This window comes from Anabas testudineus, chromosome 23 (genome assembly GCF_900324465.2).
Source record: "Anabas testudineus chromosome 23, fAnaTes1.2, whole genome shotgun sequence".
Taxonomy (NCBI): Eukaryota; Metazoa; Chordata; class Actinopteri; order Anabantiformes; family Anabantidae; genus Anabas; species Anabas testudineus.
The window spans coordinates 14,004,618-14,024,143 of record NC_046631.1 but is presented as its reverse complement, the minus strand read 5'-3'; the positions used below and the strand labels follow the sequence as shown (position 1 = coordinate 14,024,143).

The following is a 19,526-nucleotide window of genomic DNA, read 5'->3' as shown; positions in this document are numbered from 1 at the left end:
AATATAAAAATAATAACTTCTATTTCTATAAAACTGAACCTTTAGAAGATAAAGAGAACAATTTACCAATTAATGATGAAGTCCAACTTTCTTGTTAAAAACAGAGATAAATGTCTTTTCTAGCAGAAGTTAAGATAATTTTTTATTGGTAAGTTAATTAGTAATTAGATGAAATGATTAAAATAATTATTAGTTTGTACTTGTAGTTCTATATGTGCATTCAGAACAGTCCCTGAAGCAGCCATTATGCAGAATGAATACTTCAGGTGTTTCAGTTGATAGTACTTATGTACTTTTACTATGTAGTTTATTATTAATTCTCTATTATGTAATTCTCCTGTAGAATTTTGAATGTGGTATTTTTTTCTGAAGTACATGATGTTGGTACTTCTTCCACTATTCATCGGTGCTGCTGTTGAAAATATCAGAAAAATTCCTGAAATAGTTTTTGTGAATATTTTTCGCTTGAGAAGTGACACGTGAAGGAAGAAGAACAAACATCAGCATTACTATGACCTGGCAATAACTCAAACTGCACGCTCTTTACAAACACACAGTGAACTCCACAGACACACCGGTTGAACTGCAGATGAACCAGCTGACTGTGAATTCCCCTCATAATAATCTAAACCCAGAGCAAACAAACGTGTGTGGGTGTCAACTCTCCTGTGATTTCATCATCATACAACGTTAATAAGTGCTGCTCTAAAGTTTCACTGCAAAAGATGACGACACACACACAGTAGAAAAAGTCCTTTCAATCCTCCCATTGTCTTAAATAATGTATTCATCAATTCTACAATGTGACCTGTTGCTGTTATTTTTCTCTCTACGTGACATAAAGACTGTTTTCTTTTAAAGTCGACCTGCAGGTTGCATCATCCGATACTGACGTCTCAGAGGGATTCATCACACAAGAATAGAAAAATGACTCCCAAGAAAGACACACAAGGAAAATCTCTCGTCATCGCACCTCAAATTTACAGTTAGACGGAAATATCACTATTGAACATGTGTCTGAGTTTCCTTAAGAGAGTAAAAGTAACATAAAAAAACAGGTGTCGTTTTCTGCAATAAAGTGTGATCTGATCTTCATACAACTCACAGTTTGAATCTTTCATGCCTTTAAAAACCCAGCTACTGCAAACTAGACATGTGCAGCCAGATATTTAGTTTTATCTCAAAATAATCTGTTTGAATATTTTTACGAAAGCTGGAAAGTTTCAATCCAGTTTAATAATCTGCAAATCTACAAACAGAAAGAATGAATCCCGTCAGGATCATGTCAGGGCGTCTGTCTGCAAGCTGAAGCTCAGCGGCAGCTCCATGATGCAGCAGGATGAAAAACACTAACTCTGCAACAGAACAAGAAAAGACATCTTTTGGAGTCAGAGCCAAGTCCTCCGTCGGTCAGGGATGCTGTGGGTCGCACTTATAAAAACAGGAAACAGACGCTGTCTCTTTTCGCTCATTTTCTTAATCTAATTTAAAGTGTAAACAAATGTTTGCTGATGAATCTACATGGAATAATCAATGATGGCAAAAGTTCATACATTTCTTTCAAACATAGTAAAAGATTTAGCTTTTTTAAATCTAAAAAAGTTTTCTTCAGGTTTAATTGATAATTAAAGACACAATAAAGATAAAAGAGTCTGGTTAGCAGTCTGAATATTTAAACAAATTAATTTATATCAGTGTACGTTAACAGTAACGGTATCAGTGCAGCATTCAGAACATACTAAGAAAGTCAAAAGTTCTGTTATTGCAGTCATATGTTCTTCTTTGAGTATAATATACTTACTCATCTGAGGTTATTGCAGTAAAAGTACAATATCCTCTTTGGGATGTAGTGAAAGTGATGGAAATACTCAGAGTATGGGGTTGTACTTAAGTACATGTACTTTCCACCACTACCTGCATCATAGTTTCCATCAACTTCCTAAATTATTTTTAAAACTCGGCTAAAAATATCCCTTGAGGGACAATCCCACAATCCACAATAGTAATCAGATTATTACTATTAATCTGTGGTTCGTTTCATTTTGTTGTAACCGGCTGTTCCACTTCTTTCTTCGTTCCACATGTTGTAACTTGTCATGACTAATGTGTTTTCTTGCAACACGCAGATGTTGCAACACGCTAATATGATGAGTCTACAAACAGTTTACAATTTACCAATATGACCCAAGGGTAGGAAAAGAAAAAATAAATGTGCTGATTCTCCACTGGAATCATTTGAATTCTATTTGAGCTTCATCTGAAAATTTTCCATTTTCCATTAATGAGTGAAGTTATTTTAGCTGTGAGGCCTTTAGTCCTATTATCAGCCTCCAGGGATTCACACGCCTACAGCCGACACAATAAATGAGAAATCAAATAGAAAATCGACACGGCCACTCGATCCTTCGCTTCACCACCCGGAAGGTGCTGACAGGAAAATAGTGATGCTGAGGAGAAACTGACAGTGGAGCCGACAGTGTTGGCTGTTTAGAGTGTGAGTCGTCTCTCAGTGTCACTGATGTGGTGCGAGATTGATCCTCCGACTGGTGTCAGTTTCTTTTTTACTCTGTAATTAAGTGTCTCTTTGGGGATATCATCTGCAGACGGGACACCGATTTCCACAGTTATGCAGATGATACGTCGCTGTATATCCTGATAAAGCTGGAAAACGCTCTTACATAACTGCCCTGTATTTGTTTACGTTGCTTTGTTGGTTGTTTTAGAGCAGATACAGCTGATATGTTTTAATACAACTGGACCAGGAGACAATGTGAATATTGTTTGTGGGCTGTATGAAGCTTTATGGAGCTCTTCATCATTCTGTCTCTAAAAACCTACTGTTCAGCAGAAGAGGTGGTGGAGATCAAAACCAGAGCTCAGACACTAATGTGATCAATGTTTGGGGGTTAATTAAATAAGAATAATTCAATATGAGACCTGTTCTTATGCACGTTTTCAATTACACATAAAAAAAGAAGTGATGTAGACGAAGCAGATGCGTTTGTGTGATGAGGAGGCTGTCACCTTCCTCACGAGCGTTTCCACTTTTATTTTCTAGTTTTCTGGACATTCTGTTAAGATTTGTGCTGCATTTGGATGTTGAACCGAGTTATTGTCATTAGATGTAATGTTTAGGTAAAAATCAATAAAATCGATGAAATGAGTTTGTTTTTGCTGTTATTACATCATGAAAACAAACAGTAGAGTACAAATAGTTTCCTCTTCACCTCATGTTGTGTTATTGAAAAATGATTGCACCATTGTTTAGTGTTGCCTGAGTTGCATAAGTCGGTCTAACACACCGGCATCAGTGGGAAGCTGCAGGTTGGACGAGTTCCTGGAGGAAGTTTATTTAACAATGTTGGCTTCTAGTAATCCACCGGGGAAGACACACACACACACACACACACACACACACCCACGCTATAATATGAGGAAATGACGTCATTAAAAAAGCTCAATTAAAATCCTCTTTTGGCAAATTGATGACAAACATTATTAGAGGCAGTCGACACACCTTGACTGACACTTAATTTCCTCTTTGTAAGTGACAGTAAACACAGATTGCACCAGCTCAGCACTGACCTGTGTGTGTGTGTGTGTGTGTGTGTGTGTGTGTGTGTGTGTTTGATGGGGTTTTTTGGATGGTTACCTGTCCTATATTTCTGCAGAGTGGGCGGAGAGCTGCTCTCTATAAATATACAGTGCAGAGAGTCATATTCACAACAGCATCTGCTGACAGGTGAGGACACAGAGAGGCAGTTGATATGTTCAGTTTCTTCTCTAAATGAGTTTAAAAACTACTTTGCTGTCGTTTCTAATCTGTTTCTGTTTTGCAGGCGAACACACTCTGACTTCTCCTCAGGCTGAAAGGATTAAAGAGACCTAATCTCCAGGAATGATGAAGCTCACCATCGCCGCCCCCGTGCTCATCCTCCTGCCGCTGCTTATGATTGGCTGGGTCGAGCAGGCAGCAGCGCTCCCTCTCGACCGGCCGCTCAGTCAGCCACTGCGAAACCCGGACACGTACAACGCCGTGCGAGTAGTGTCTCAACATGTGAGTGGCCGACCTTTAAAATGTATTTTCAGCTTTAATGAGAGACTTAACATTCGTATTCCAACTTAAATCTGATGTTAGATGGTTTTAACAGGAAAAAGTGTTGATATGTGACTTTAAAGTTTATTGTTTTGCAACTAATTCTACTCCATAATTTAACCGAATGGTTTATATGTTCATAAAGTTGTTTTGTTTAGAAAGTAAAGAAAAAAGTAAAAGGAGCAGTGATGTAAAGTTTAACAATATTTAGGCTTTAAATAAAGAATTCAGCACCTAGATATTTGGTTTTTATCCTAAAAACATGTTTCAATATGAAAAAAACGAGATACATCATAAGAAAATATGTTCGTCATATGTAAAATCCTGATGTGAGATGAATTAATAAACGATGCCTTCTGTCTCTTCAGGCACAGAGTCTGCAGACGGAGGATGACTCCAGCACCAGACTGATGCCCAGAGTCAACACCGACCAGGTGAGATCATGTTCCTTCCGTGAACATCCGGATAAAATCCTCGTAAAAGTGTTTACGTGTTTGTCCTGACCTCTGCGCCCTTCATCTTCCACCAGGATCACCTCAAGATCTGCTGCCTCCACGCCAACATCCTCGACTACTACCTGCGCAACATCCTGAGTCACAGTAACAACGATCATCCCCACATGCACCGCCTGAAGACCGACCTGACCCGAGTCAGCGAGGACCTCAAGACTCAAGGCTGCGTGAGTAGAGACTTATTTTATATGATAAACACTAAGCTATCAGTCGGTTAGTTTAGCATAAAGACTGGAAACAGCTATAATTTCTGAGGAATCTTAGGGTTCTTAAATGTGATGTGTGTAAATACGGAGCTGTTTGAACTAGTGTTTACAGTTCATGTGTGTTGGTGTAGTGGTTGATCTTAAAATCGATAAACGACTTTCTGTGGTTTCAGTCGGAGAATGCGATCACACATACAGTATATACACAGACACAAAAGATGGAACTGATAACAGCTGCTAACCTACAACACTTGTCTGTCTCTCCAGAATGTGACTCACTACCATGACCATCACCACGCTGTGGAGTTTCGCAGGAAGCTCACCAAGGTAAGATTTCAAATACAGATATAGCTTTTAACCAAAATCCTGCTGCTACAGCGATCTACAAATGAAACTCCACTTTTTTAACTGGAGTTTGGTACAGGAGCGGCCGTGGGGGTTTATCTTAGTATTGAACAGTTGATAATTGTGCATCTACACATAAAATACACACACGCTCTAATAAACATGAAGACGATTTAATTAAAAAGCCCATTGACTTAATGCACTTCATCACTGTAGCTTTTATCAAACCAATGGGAGTACATTTGTCGGGACTATTTTTTGGCGGATGGATACATATTTGATGTTTTATAAAACTAAACTGCAACAACAGGATTGTTTTGGGATGATTTGTTGCAGCATCTTTTCATGGACTTGGTTTTAATTGCATTTCCACTCATTCTAACGCATCTGTCCTTGTTTCAGATGGGAGGTGAGAAAGGAATCAACAAGGCTGTGGGAGAGATCGACATCCTCTTCACCTACATGCAGGATTTCTGCGTCCAGCCGAAAACATCCAGCGCTCCTGCTGCTGCCGCACACTGAGGCGTTTCTACTGTTTCTACTGAAGACTGAGCTTTTCTGTTTCTATTTATCATATTTAGCCTTTTATACGCGTTTTATTTATTGTATTTAATTTGAGAAAATTTTTTATATTTATATTGCTTCGAACATGACTGAATAGTTATTGATCTATTTGTTGATCAAAATGTTTTGATACCTGAGCTGAAGAGACTCTGGTGTTGATCACGTTGCCATGTTGATGTGGCCGATTATTAAGACAGATGTTTCAGTATTTATACGTTTAACGTCGCACGGACTGAAAGACGTGTGTGTTACAGGCTTTACTTGAAAATAAATACAGTTTGGTTTGAAGCTGACTGGAGCTGTTACTAAATGTTGTTGTTGGGACAGATTTAAATGTGATTTCCTATCATTTATAATCATAGAGTGGAAAAGTTGTGAGAAGGTGTTTGAATCATTTACAACATGTAAACGCAAGATTTACTGAATCAAATTAAAATATAAAGACATCTATGAATTTAAAAAAGCTCTTGTCATGATTGGATCAATTTGTATTTAACCTGATTACACACACACAACCTGTAAATTAAACTGGTGCAGAAACATGCAGAAACCTCAAGGCGAGACCTACTTACCTACTTTCACTGGTGTAGGTTTGTCTTCAGCCCACTGTGTGTGTGTGTGTGTACTGTATGACTGTGTTTGTGTACACAGATGTGTGTGTTGGGAGGGTGGGGATGTTCCCCTCACTTCTCTGTGCCCACCGACACTTGAAGGGCGGATCTCGCACTTGCAGCTTCAGACACAGGTTGCAAACTGAAAAGTATTGATATCCGTCATCAGACGGCGTCTTCTCTCATCGATGAATAAAAAATAAACCAATAGAAGCTTTCTGACTGGTGGACGGCGCAGATTCAGTCTCCAACAAAAATGAAAAAATATAAACATAACTACTGTTCTCAGTTTCAAATCCTTCAATGTTGTTTGGTTTTCACATCATTCTGTCAGTTTGAAGACGTCACTCGTCGCTCTGTGAACCAAAGATGGAGATTTGATTTAATTCAGAGGGAGTTTTAGCAGCAGTGGATCCTCAGGTACCATTAGAAGGAGCTGTTTGACTCCTGTTCTCACTGCAGCAGGAGACTCTGAGGATCAGCAGTAGAAGAAGTACCCAGGTGTTTTACTCTAGTAAAAGTAAAAGGAAAAGTATTAGGTCATGTATTAAACAAATAGTACAAAAGTACTGGTGCCAAAATAAATAGTTTAAACAATTATATACAGACAGACAGATAGAGACAGATTTACCTGTGTGATGTCATCACTGGGTGTTTCCCACACAGGTGAAGCTCAGACACAGGAAACTTCCCACAGTGAGAGAAGAATCTATGTTTGTTCTGTGTGTTGAAAGAGGAGAAGCTGAAACAGCTCAGATCACATGCCGATGTCAGACGTCATCCAGGCACCTTTGAACTGCAGGTCTACAGATATTTATAGAAGCAGAACAAAGAGCAGCAGCTTTTAGAGACGCTTTGAGCACCTGAGCTCTTTGTCTGCATGAACACAGGTATTCAACAGGTACAAAACAATCCCAGAAGATCTGTCCTTAAACCCTTTATATGTATCATCGTATTCTTCTTATTTTATTATTATTATTATTATTATTATTATTATTATTATTACTATTATTATTATTAACACGTCGTTTCTATTGGTGAGATTTGTAAACAGGAAGTACCGTTCATGGACTCAATTAGCCGCGGGCTACATCTTTAGCCCTGAATTTTATTTGATATAAATTAACGAACTTGCAGCATTAAAAATATGCCGAATTAATCATTAGCAGCTCCTGTTTGCAGTGAATTCGTGAATGTATAAATAACTGTCACTAAATTAGTTTGATACCGAAGAAAACCTAAAAATATAATCTGAAGGTGAGTTCATGAGCGGTTTTTCTTAGCTTCTTATGCAGATATTTAAATGTTTATTCACAATATATAGAGAGACATTTATGTATGCAAGTGTAAGTCAAATTAAAGTGTGTGTTTCATGCCTACTTGTTCATATTTGGCTGAGTTTATAGCTCTGAAGTGGAGATCTTACCTGCACTTAAACCTCAGTGTGAACTTGAGATACTTTAAACTGCTGCTGCTAACATGAGGTTAGCATTAGCAGCTGCTAACATGAGGTTAGCATTAGCAGCTGCTAACATGAGGTTAGCATTAGCAGCTGCTAACATGAGGTTAGCATTAGCAGCTGCTAACTGGACCCAAACCACTAAACACTGTTTCTTGAGATGAACTTTTATTTTGGCACCATGTGAGTTCGAGCTCCTCAGTTTTGCTTGTTCGTGGGTTTTTTGTGTTCTCTCAAAGAGCTGAGGCCTTGGTTAGAACTGAACCAGGTCTCTGTGGGTCTGATGAAGTGTCCCACCCTGATCTTTGGCCTTTAGATCCAGTTTCTGCCGTTTGCTCCAGCTCTACCTGAAGTTGGCCTCAAAGTGAATTCACCCCCCGTTCTCCAGATCTGAGCCGCTTTTCGGCCAGTTCAACCTGCAGGTTGCTGCACAGGTTTGTGTTGGTATCTTGCAGTTTGCCAGCTTCCTGTTTATTTTTAACCTTCCCTGATTACTCAGCTGATCCTCCCAGTGTCAACATCCTAATTGTAGCTTGTGTCTTCAGGTAGTCGTCAGGTGTGTCCCCACCTCCTGCTGCTTTATACTGCGAGTATTTCCTTTTTTCCTGGATGAAACAGGAAGTGCAATGTTAACAGCAGCTTGTTAGGTCAGTTTGACTGTAGTGTTTTAGAGGATGACGTCACCTGTCGCGTGACCTGCATGCATGATCCTGGAGTTTACATAGTCTGAGACAAATCAGCTGCACTGCGTCTATTTGTAGAGAAATTAAAACTTCATGACATTCTGTGTGGCAGCTTTGTTTGTTTGTTTTGGCTCTTGCCGTGTTCGTCTCTTCCTGCTCTTTCTAATCTTTCTGATCATGCAGAAAAATTTACGCTGCAGGGATCAGATGCAACAACAGCTGCTCGTCAAAAACTCCTGATCGCACAGACAAAGGGAATCGGGGTGTTTTTGATCATAAACCAAAGTCTTAGTGGGTCAGTGACCTCTCAGCTGCAAGCGTGATTAACAGGCCTTTAGTTTAACAGACAGGTAGAATCAGTGTTATGCTACAAAATAAAAGCCTGATTCTCCTTAAAAACTCATGAGACAGGTTTTAGTAAAAGCCACATCAAAGACATCGCAGCTTTTAGTTCTTTATGACTGTGTTCATTATTCACATGTACGTGACACCGTGTGAGGAACACGGAGTCTTTGAAATCTGGAAATTCTCCAACTTTTACTTTCAGTTGTTCTCAGATCCTGTTCGGGGACATTTCTCTGCAGCCATTCGACTGTTATCTCATATGTGTCATGTAGATGCAGAGACGCTGAGAAACTCCACATGGAAAGAATCCAGAATGTGGATCCTAACATGAGGTGAATGATGCAGGGGAGTTTTCACCATTGATCTTTCATCACGTGTGTGTCTGTTACTTGTTGCATGCGACCGGTGTTGGAAACAGGCCTAGTAAACACGGCTGTTGACCCGAACAAATAAACCGTTCTGTTAAATGGGTCGAACAGCAACTCGTCACTTTCTGAAAACTGCTGCGAGGAGAACAAACCTGCACAGTCACCGTTTCTCTGCAGAATCAACAACCTACTTTTATCTGACCGCACTCGTCTGAACGCTAAAAAGTGCTTATCGACAAAATCACGTTGAGCCAGTGATGCCACCAGTCATCAAATATTAAAAATCAGTCCAGTCTCTTTTATTTAGACTCTTTACATTCGATATAATCATCACATACATCAGGATGAACCAAAGCTTTAAATCATTAAGCGGTGGTGTCTGTCTCTGGGATCGGCTTCAGTTTAGATCATGGATGGAAATACCAGCTGCTTCGTTGTCTCTGATCTGAGGTACTTTAGTTGAAGTCTGCCTTCAGATCCCAAAGTGTGCATTGTTCCCTGTTCCTCCTTCCTTGAAGGCTCCATGCCACAGTTTTCTGTTCGGGTTTGATACCAGGTCTTATTGTGAACTTCAATACTTTAGTACAGTGAGTTTGCTTGAGTTCAAATCTGCTGTAAATAGACGGGTTAAACAAATAACTTTATTTAGGATGATGCACAAGAGTTCATGGCACGATGAGCAGGCTAGAGGAGAAGAGAACAGTCTTAGAGACAAGAGAAAAAAGAACCAGAAAACATTAATATCTTCTGCTGAACGTGCTGTAAAATGGAAGAAGCACAGTTCTACTGATGGTGTTGATGTTAAAACCTCATCATCACTATTAAACATCGGGAATGTGATCAATTATTGGTTCAGAGCTCTAATGATGAGTTTTCAAAGTGGCTCCTGCAAAGTTTATTTGAAACTGAAAAAGTCACAAGTGTGGAAAAGTCCAACAGATGGTCTGACAGAGGATTCATCTCTTTAATCTAATGTCTCTTTAATGTTTGCATGAAGTTCACACACTTTTCTATGTTTATACTAGTTAACGTGTGAGAAAACGTTCAAACGCTGGTCCCCAGGTCTGAACGCCCACCATCCACCCTGACCAGCTCGTTATGACTTGTGTCGGCCACCTACTCGCTCACCGCCGAACACGAGCCCTTCAGTGTCTCTATGATGTTGCACACGTAACACGCATTTGATGAGATCAATTAGAAAAATTTGTAGGAGTCAGGATTTAAGAAAAATCGCTCTAGTGAGACGTGCACATTAAGCCGCCACAGTGCAGACGCCACCAGTAGCTGAGGTCTCAGCGCAGCGGCTTGACCTGGTTCTGATTTCCAGGAATGACTGCAGAAACGCTCTTAGAGGTTCCTTCATCTGAGCACAGACGCAGCTCAAGGTATCCTTCTTGTCTGGTGCCAGCGTGCTGACGTTCTCGTTCCACCTTTAATCTGGGTCGGACACAGACTCTTCGCTTTCTGAAAGCCGCCGAGATGCAAAACAAAGCTGCAGAGTCACTGTTTCCTTCAAAACCACAACCTAGTTTTATCTCACCGCAAAATCTAATCACCAAAACCAGGATCTGAGAACTGTGGCAGGAAGTGACGTCAGCGGCGACACTGTGGGAATGAATGACTCTGCAGAAAGAGAGAGAATGAAGAAGAGGAGAAGGAGATAGGAAAGGAAACTGTAGGATTAGGAAGGAGGCAGGAGACGAAGAGGAGGAATAGACAGGTGTGAAGAGAGGAGAGCGGGAAAGGAAGGAGGAGGTGAAGAAGAGCAGAAGTAGGAAAGGACATAGGAAGGTGTGAGAGGAAAGGATGAAGAGAACAAGTGGGATTGGAAAGGAGACATGGGAAAAGTGGGAAGAGGAACGACAATAAGAGAGGAGGTGAAGAAGAGGAGGATGAGAGGAGGCCCCAGGTAAAAAGGAGGGAGTCATCACACCTGTTGTCATCTGGACCACAGTTAGTACAGATATCAGGGGAGCCGATGGTCAGTAGTTGCGTCTCTGTGTTTCACATTTCAGCTTCTCTCTCATCTCTTTTAATTTATTCTTATTTAATCCGTATAATTTAAAGGCAGCTACGATATTAAGGCACTGGAGCTTCGGGGTTTAGTGTCTTGTCCAGGATCTGAACCACCTTATCAGGTTTTGGTTGTGTAGCGTCTGTTCTTGGTCCCTCTGTTTTGTATCTGGAGGTTTCAAACAGAAACGCGACACTGGCCCCGGGCCCTGATCAACCTGGTGTCCAGGTGTCTCCTCCCTGTGCGCTCATCAGCGTCACATTTACTGATGATGGTCAATAAGTAGATTGACCAGGCTCCTGAAGCTGCGATGACCCGTTCAGAACTAAATCATCTCAGTGTTTGGACCGTTTGTCAAACTGTGGACTGATCTCAGAGGAACCGTTACCAGCTTTGGTCAAACTAATCAATCTTAATGACGGATGTTGTTGAGATCTCTCTTTTGGCTCCAACTCATGCAGCTGAATGAGTGTTTTTATAGGTGAAACTTGCTCAAACCCACACCTCCAGTCTGTTTTTATTGCAAACTCATGACTCCAGTTACCTTTTGTTATCATTGTCGTCATTGCTGCTTTTGTCACTGCTGCAGGATTCATTTACTTTTTCCATCTTACACTGTGAATGTTTGAATGATGCTTTCAACACGGACACTAGAAGAACAAAGCAATGACTAAAGTATTATAAGTTCAAATAGACGGCGTCGGTTCCTGGTGTTAACACAGATTCTAAGATGCTCGTACAGAGGAATGACAGACAGGAGAAGGAATGCAGAAGCGAGGAGAGGAGGCTGAGTCGACAGCAGCCTGGAGACTCCTTGGAAATTTGCAGCTATCATTCAGTGATATTAGGAATTTTCTGAAACAGGAGAAGAGGGAAAGAACAGAAGAAAGGGGGGAGGGGGGTGTTGACAGAGACAGAGGGGGAGGATTAGAAGAAAGAGAAGGAGGAAGAGGAGGAGGTATAAAATCAGCAGAGCAGAGTGAGCCGGCTGCACTTGAAGATGTTTCTCCTCCTCGTCAGGACGTCCGCTCTCGCTCTGCTCGCCGGCCTCGTGGCTGGGACTGTTGCCACGGCCACGGCCAGGGGGGAGCTCACCTGCCGACAGGAGATACCCGCCCAGCTGATCCGACACCTGTGGAGCCGGACCAGGCTGCTCATCAATAGGCTGCCGGTAAGATCAATAACTCTGATCAATAATCAGTGCTGTCTGTTAGTTATTGATTATTGATTAGTCTGTTAATCGATATGTGAGTGTTCAATTAAACATGTCTAATACTAAAAGTACTGATCAATCAATATGACATCAATAATCTGTGTCTGTCTGTTAATTACTTTACTCAGAAGAGATTTAGTTTATTGACTAAAACTAATAACTGTTAATTAATTAATAATAATAATAATTCAACTCCTGTCTTTATAATAATAACAGTATGTTTGTGTAAATATCAGATTAAGGATGATTATAATGCTTATTGGTCAATCTGCTGATCAGTATTTTTGTTTTTGCAGGAAAGATATAAAAACTGTTTCTGATTATTTCCTTTATTAATCGTTTTGTTTAACATTTTCTTCTGCTCGTGTCCTTCAGCGTCCAACTGGGTTTAGCTTGTTTGTTTGTGGTGTAATAACAACAACAACAACAATAATAATAATAATAATAATAACAATAATAATAATAATAATAATAATAACAATAACAACAATAATAATAATTATTATTATTATTATTATTATGACATACTTCTACTTTATTGACAAAATAACTGATAAAACTTTATACAGTGTCTGATTGAACAAGAGTCGCGTACATCCTCAAGATGTTTGTTTACAGTCAGTGAACGTCTAGTTTACTGTTGAAGTGTCCACGTAACTGAGGGAAATTAATCAAAAATAAAATAAAAACAACATTTAAACTAATCAATCAGCAATAATATGAGAAATGACAGATTCACAGCAGCTCTTAAAAGGTCATATTACTGAGTAATACACTGAGGGAGGATGTTTGGTATCAGACAGGAAGTGACAGAGTGAAAAGCTGCCGTTTTTAAACCAGATCAAAGGCGAAAACTTCACAAGCACTTTTTCATTCACAGCTGAGAAACATCATGAACATATAAATAACGTTTGTCGTGATCACTACGCTCAGTAATCAGAACAGTTTCAATGAATGACCTCAGTACTTCCACCGTTCACTACTAATGGTGAATACAGTCTTTAAAGAACGTTTGATTCAAGACCATGTACATATATTCTGCAGATTATACTTTAAAAATTGATATAAATTATTACTTAATTCACACAGTTTAATCAGAAAATGTACTTGATGCTGATTATTTTTACATTTTACTTTTACTAGACTCTCAATTCTTCTTCCTCCATTGAAACCATCACTTCTACTGTGAATACAACTGATACAGACAGCAAATAAAATGTTCTCTGTACGAACACTTGAACTAACACGAGCCATGACCATGGCCAGTTAATGATGTTCACAACACCTTTTAGTCTTCTGAAGAAGGAAAAACCCACCAGACTAATACGTTTGATATTTCTATCTGCAGAAGGAAGAAAACTTTCACAGGCGACAGCGGCTGCTGCCCAAGTTCTGCGTCAGATGTCGTGAGGTCAGTTTTGTATCTGCAGTGAGTTTATTGAAGTCAAGTTTTAGCGACACACAAGCTCCAGTCTAGTACGTGCACACAGGGATGTTGAACCCAGATACCCAGAGACCACTCAGCTCAGCTTCCTCTTCTTTCTGGAATTTCTTCCCACAAACATTAACGCGTTGCACCAATGATTTACAGCTGTTTCCAGACAGGTTCGGCTGACATACCTGTTCATTTGAGCGTGAGCTTTTGATTTCAAAGAGGAAGTGTTTGAGCTGCAGGTTTCCTTGACACAATTCCAGTTTTCTTTTATTGCTGGAGAGTTTGTGGGGTTTTTCCTCAGTGATTTTATGTGTTGCAGAAACATCATGATGACTAATGGGATACAAAGTCCTGACTGAATCACTTCTAGGTCTTAGTTTGATCTGACTAAATCTTCTGTGCTGAGCTGGTGTCACTGTGTTCAACATATTGTTGATTGTTGATTGTGTAGTGACAAGTGTTCAACAACACACATGTAGCCACTTTGATTATTAATTTGCTATTAATTTGTCAACGGCTTCTGAACTTCTCGTTAGTCATCCTGATTCATTACAGCTGCTAGCTTCTCTGTTTGTTTGACAGCACCCTCTGACTTGGCAAACACATGGTACCGTGGGAAAGTCCAAAGAGCTTAGTGCAGATCTGACTGAAGATTAAGGCCAATTTACACAGTCAGGAATGTGTCTTGGAGCCATTTCTAAACATCTGTAGGTTCTTTGATATGATACAGTTCTGCTACTAACTCGATGAGGTCATATTACTCCATCAACCTTAAAGTCCACAGGTGTGTTTGATATTAAGAAGATGTAGCATCAGAATCTGTTTTAACGTTTGACACTAAAACTACCAACAAGTAATCTGCTTCGTGTTGTTGGCTAATGAAATTCTCAACGACCTCATCTTTGTTTACTGCTAAATTCATTAAGCTAACATCACTGTCATATGTCCAGAAGCGGACTTATCTGATGACTTATCTGATGACTTATCTGATGACTTATCTGATGACTTATCTGATGACTGTGTGTCCAAACTGTCTTTCTCTCAGAATGCAGTCGGCTGGTTGGAGATGCGGGAAATGATCGACGTTTATCAGAGGAGTGTTTTCAGCAGACAGGTGATCCAGAGGCTGCTACCGGACCACTTCAATGACCTGCTGTACCGGCTGCAGAACACACTGCATCACTGTGTGAGTGCACGACCTGCAACACACAACAACTTCTACACACTGACTTGTACACACTGACTTGTACACTGACTTGTACACTGACTTGTACACTGACTTGTACACACTGACTTGTACACTGACTTGTACACACTGACTTGTACACTGACTTGTAAACACTGACTTGTACACTGACTTGTACACTGACTTGTACACTGACTTGTACACACTGACTTGTACACTGACTTGTAAACACTGACTTGTACACTGACTTGTAAACACTGACTTGTACACTGACTTGTACACTGACTTGTACACACTGACTTGTACACTGACTTGTACACACTGACTTGTACACTGACTTGTACACTGACTTGTACACTGACTTGTAAACACTGACTTGTACACTGACTTGTACACACTGACTTGTACACTGACTTGTACACACTGACTTGTACACACTGACTTCTACACACTGACTTGTACACTGACTTGTACACTGACTTCTACACACTGACTTGTACACTGACTTGTACACTGACTTGTACACACTGACTTGTACACACTGACTTGTAAACACTGACTTGTACACACTGACTTGTACACTGACTTTTACACACTGACTTGTACACTGACTTGTACACTGACTTGTACACTGACTTGTACACACTGACTTGTACACACTGACTTGTACACACTGACTTGTACACTGACTTGTACACACTGACTTGTACACTGACTTGTACACACTGACTTGTACACTGACTTGTACACTGACTTGTACACTGACTTGTACACTGACTTGTACACACTGACTTGTAAACACTGACTTACTTTGTTTGTCTTCGTTTTTTCAGGCTTCTTCCTCTGAACCTTCAAAATGGTTTAAAATCATCCAGAAACTGGAGAAGAAAATTACAAAGGTAAATAAAAGTACTACTATAACTACTACTAGCTACTGTTGCTGCTGCTAATGCTGCGATTGCTCCTTCATCTACTGTACTGCTACTTAAGTACTAGTGGTACTATGAGATCTACTGTGTCAGCGAGTACTACTGTGGTTGTAGCTCACCTTTAGTAGTTTGAATATACTATAGTACTGCTAGTACAACTAATACTGCATGTAACACTACCACTATTATTGCTACTATCCCTGCTTCTGTAGTACTGCTACTAACTCCTGCTGCTGCTGATATTACATTTACTTCGATTGCTACTTTACACTGTGCCTACTGCAAATGATACTACAAATGATACTATTACTACTTTACCTACTAATATTACTACTGCCATTACTATATTTGCTACTGCTTATACTCCCTCAACAACTGTCACTGCTAATATTACTACTCCTACTACTACTACTGCTGCTGCTAGTAATGCTCGTATAATTATAACTACTCCTTCTCCTTATAGTACTATTAAGACTACTATTGCTGCAGCAGCAAGTACTACAACTGATATTGTTACCATCACTGCTACTGCAACTGTACTGTAACTTCTAATGTAACGACTGATGTGTACTGCTAGTATTACTTCTCCTTCAACTACTGTTACTACTGATATTGCTACTGGTACTGTAATACTGCTGCTACTACTAAGGCTGTGACTTCTGCTGCCAATAGTACATGTACTACTCCAGCTACTGTTGCTATAGCTGTACTTCCACTGCTACTTCAACAGCCACTTATTTGGGTACTGATACTAATCCTACTGTTACACTAAGTAAGTATCATACTATTACTTCTATTGCTGCTACTGTACCACTACTATTTTCTACTACTGCTACTACTCTGCTTTAACATGTATTTTACTAATACTAATGTTGTTACCGCTACTACTGCCTCTAGTACTACTAGTACTGCACCTTCTACTAGTGCTGCAGCTGCTTTTATTACAGTTAGAGTACTGCTATCAGTGCAACTGATATACTTTAAAATACAGTATATGTTTTACCTTCTAATTAAATATCAAATGTAGTACTGTAGTACAACTTATTACAATCTGTTTTCTACTGTTATACTGGGTTGGTAATGTTAAAGTATATTTTATTTAGTTATTTCAAATACAATGTAATGTTTACATGAAGTATAAAGAACTGTACTAGTACTACTGTAATACTAGTGCTACTGTAATACTGTAATACTGTGTCTGTTGTTTTGTAGAAGAAGAGAGATGAAGGCGCTCTGAAAGCAGTTGGAGAGTTCACTTTGATCCTCAGTTGGATTAATGAGCTGGTGCAGAACCACAGCCTGTAGAGCATCATCATCCTCATCCTCATCATCGTCATCATCGTCATCATCCTCATCAGTATTTCCATCACTTCCAGCAGGACTTATTATTATTATTAATTTTATGTCAGGGCTCCAGATTAACTTCAGTCTTTCGTTACTGACGAATTATTTTGAGGGACACTCAGCAGCTCAGCTGTTTTTCTTCTGGATGCGTTGTCTGAAGTCTCCTTGTTCTAGGACATTTTTCACAGTGATAACAACAAGCTTTAATCCTCATCACCTGTCCGGCTGGGAGCTTCTGAAAAGATCTTGAATTTTATTTTGAAGTGTTCATTAGTGTTTTATGTTTGTAGCCGTGTAGCATTATTTACAAAATAAGTTATTTTTCAGAAAATATTTATTTTGATTTAAAACAACAAAATATTTTTATACAAATTATTGTTATTATATTTATATGAATTTCTCAATCAGATGAAGTGAAATAAACTATTTTCTATTTTAACTGCTGGTGTCTGGTTCACTGTGAGGTTTGAGTGTTGTCTCCCTCTGCTGGACAAAACCTAACACAACAGACATAAGTTTGCAAAACAAAAGGTCAGGATGCAAATTAATGATAATATGTAACATGGACATTATGCAAAAATACAACAGAGGGAGGAAAATCAAGATATTATTTAAAAATTACAAAGAAATGAGGTAAAGACGAAACATTTTTTCAGAGTTCCTGAGTTCAGTTTTTGATTTGATGGAAGAATAAAACGTTTATCAAACGATAAACGATCAAGATAAAAGTGGCCTGATATGATGTGTAATGAATATCACACGTGGTAGCACTGCTGTGCTTCGTTTCTACTGCGTCACATTGGAGCGAGTGGTAGTTCATCATTTGCAGAGCAGCCGTGTCGACTGACTCACTGTTAGTCAAACTTAGTCTTCTGAGGAACTTTGATTCGGCTGCAGTAAAGATTTTTCTCCCCATTGTTCCCTGTTGATAGAGACCAAGGTCTGACTGAATATGTGAATATGTGTATGTTCAAAGAAATTCAACCTTAGGTCAAATATATTTAGAAAGGTTTGTCATAAATATTATAGTAAATTAATAAGATAAGATAATCATCATCCCACAACGGAAATTCTTTATTCTAATAGCAGCAGTGGTATATTTAGTGTTTGAACTGTTTTAAATCACTTTTAGCAGAGTTTTCAGAAAAGTCAGTGCGAGTCCTACAAAAAGACAGTAAACACCCTCAGAGAGAAAAAGAGTAAAATTCTGATGATGAACACATACGAAAAGAACCACAAAGAGAAATATACAAAATCTTTTGAAGTTCCTTTGTCTCTGTTCATGTTAATGCAGCATTTCATCTCGACTTCTACCCACAGTTTCGATTTTGTAACTGCAGCTTTTTTTGCAGTCGAACTCAACAAGACAAACGTGTGCAGCTCACTTTTATCACCACTACCTACTGAGTAAATGATTTACTTTAAATGTAATTTTAGCACAACATTATCAAACAGAGGTGATAGAGGGTGAAGTTATGTGTCTGCAGGTTCAGAGCTCTTAGGTCACTGAGGCCGATGTTATTCTCCAGTCAAGATGCTGCAGTTGTAGGTGGGAAATTCAGCCCTCTGCCACACAGAAGAGGATGTGGTGTGTGTGTTTGTGTGTGTGTGTGTGTGTGTGTGTGTGTGTGGTATTTATATATTGACAGTTGGCCCACAGGAAAAAACAGGTTTAAACTTCTAGGAAACACACAACAGACACCAGTTAATTCCTATTAATCAACATTTACCTAGAAAGCTAACTGGTGTGTGTGTGTGTGTGTGTGTGTGTGTGTGTGTGTGTGTCAGCCTGGCAGGAATGGCAGCTAAAATACAAACCTAAGCAATGTAGGTTTTCATCGGGGCAGGTCTAGACCCTTTGGGTTTGTCTGGCGTTTCAAATGATCAACTATCAAACTATCACTATTACTATTCTGAATATTCTGCAGTGTCCAGATAAATAAACAGTTGTTTATTTTCCTCCCAAATGAAAACACTGTAAAACTGAAACATGCAAATGAAAAGATTTATAAATGAACCACATCAAAACTGACGGCACATTTAAATATCTACAACAGTATGACACGTGTCCCGTCTCAGTCAAATGACAATGAAAGTGTGCCATGATGTGCTAAAAACTAGCCTATTAGCTCAATGCTAATGCATAATGAAATACCCCATTAACATGCTATCAGAGATTAGCATCATTAGTGATGTGGTGAGGGCTGAGCCCCCAA

At 39.4% G+C, this 19,526-nt stretch overlaps 1 protein-coding gene across 1 annotated transcript; it reads left to right on the top strand.

Annotated features, from left to right (window-relative positions):
- Window positions 1-47: 47 nt before the first annotated feature.
- On the top strand, window positions 48-6,162 carry il22 (interleukin 22). The gene is made up of 6 exons (XM_033325863.1): window positions 48-3,742; window positions 3,840-4,057; window positions 4,465-4,530; window positions 4,626-4,775; window positions 5,082-5,141; window positions 5,562-6,162. The coding sequence occupies exons 2-6, from the start codon at window positions 3,899-3,901 to the stop codon at window positions 5,679-5,681; spliced, it is 555 nt and encodes a 184-aa protein (XP_033181754.1). The 5' UTR covers window positions 48-3,742; window positions 3,840-3,898; the 3' UTR covers window positions 5,682-6,162.
- Window positions 6,163-19,526: the final 13,364 nt, after the last annotated feature.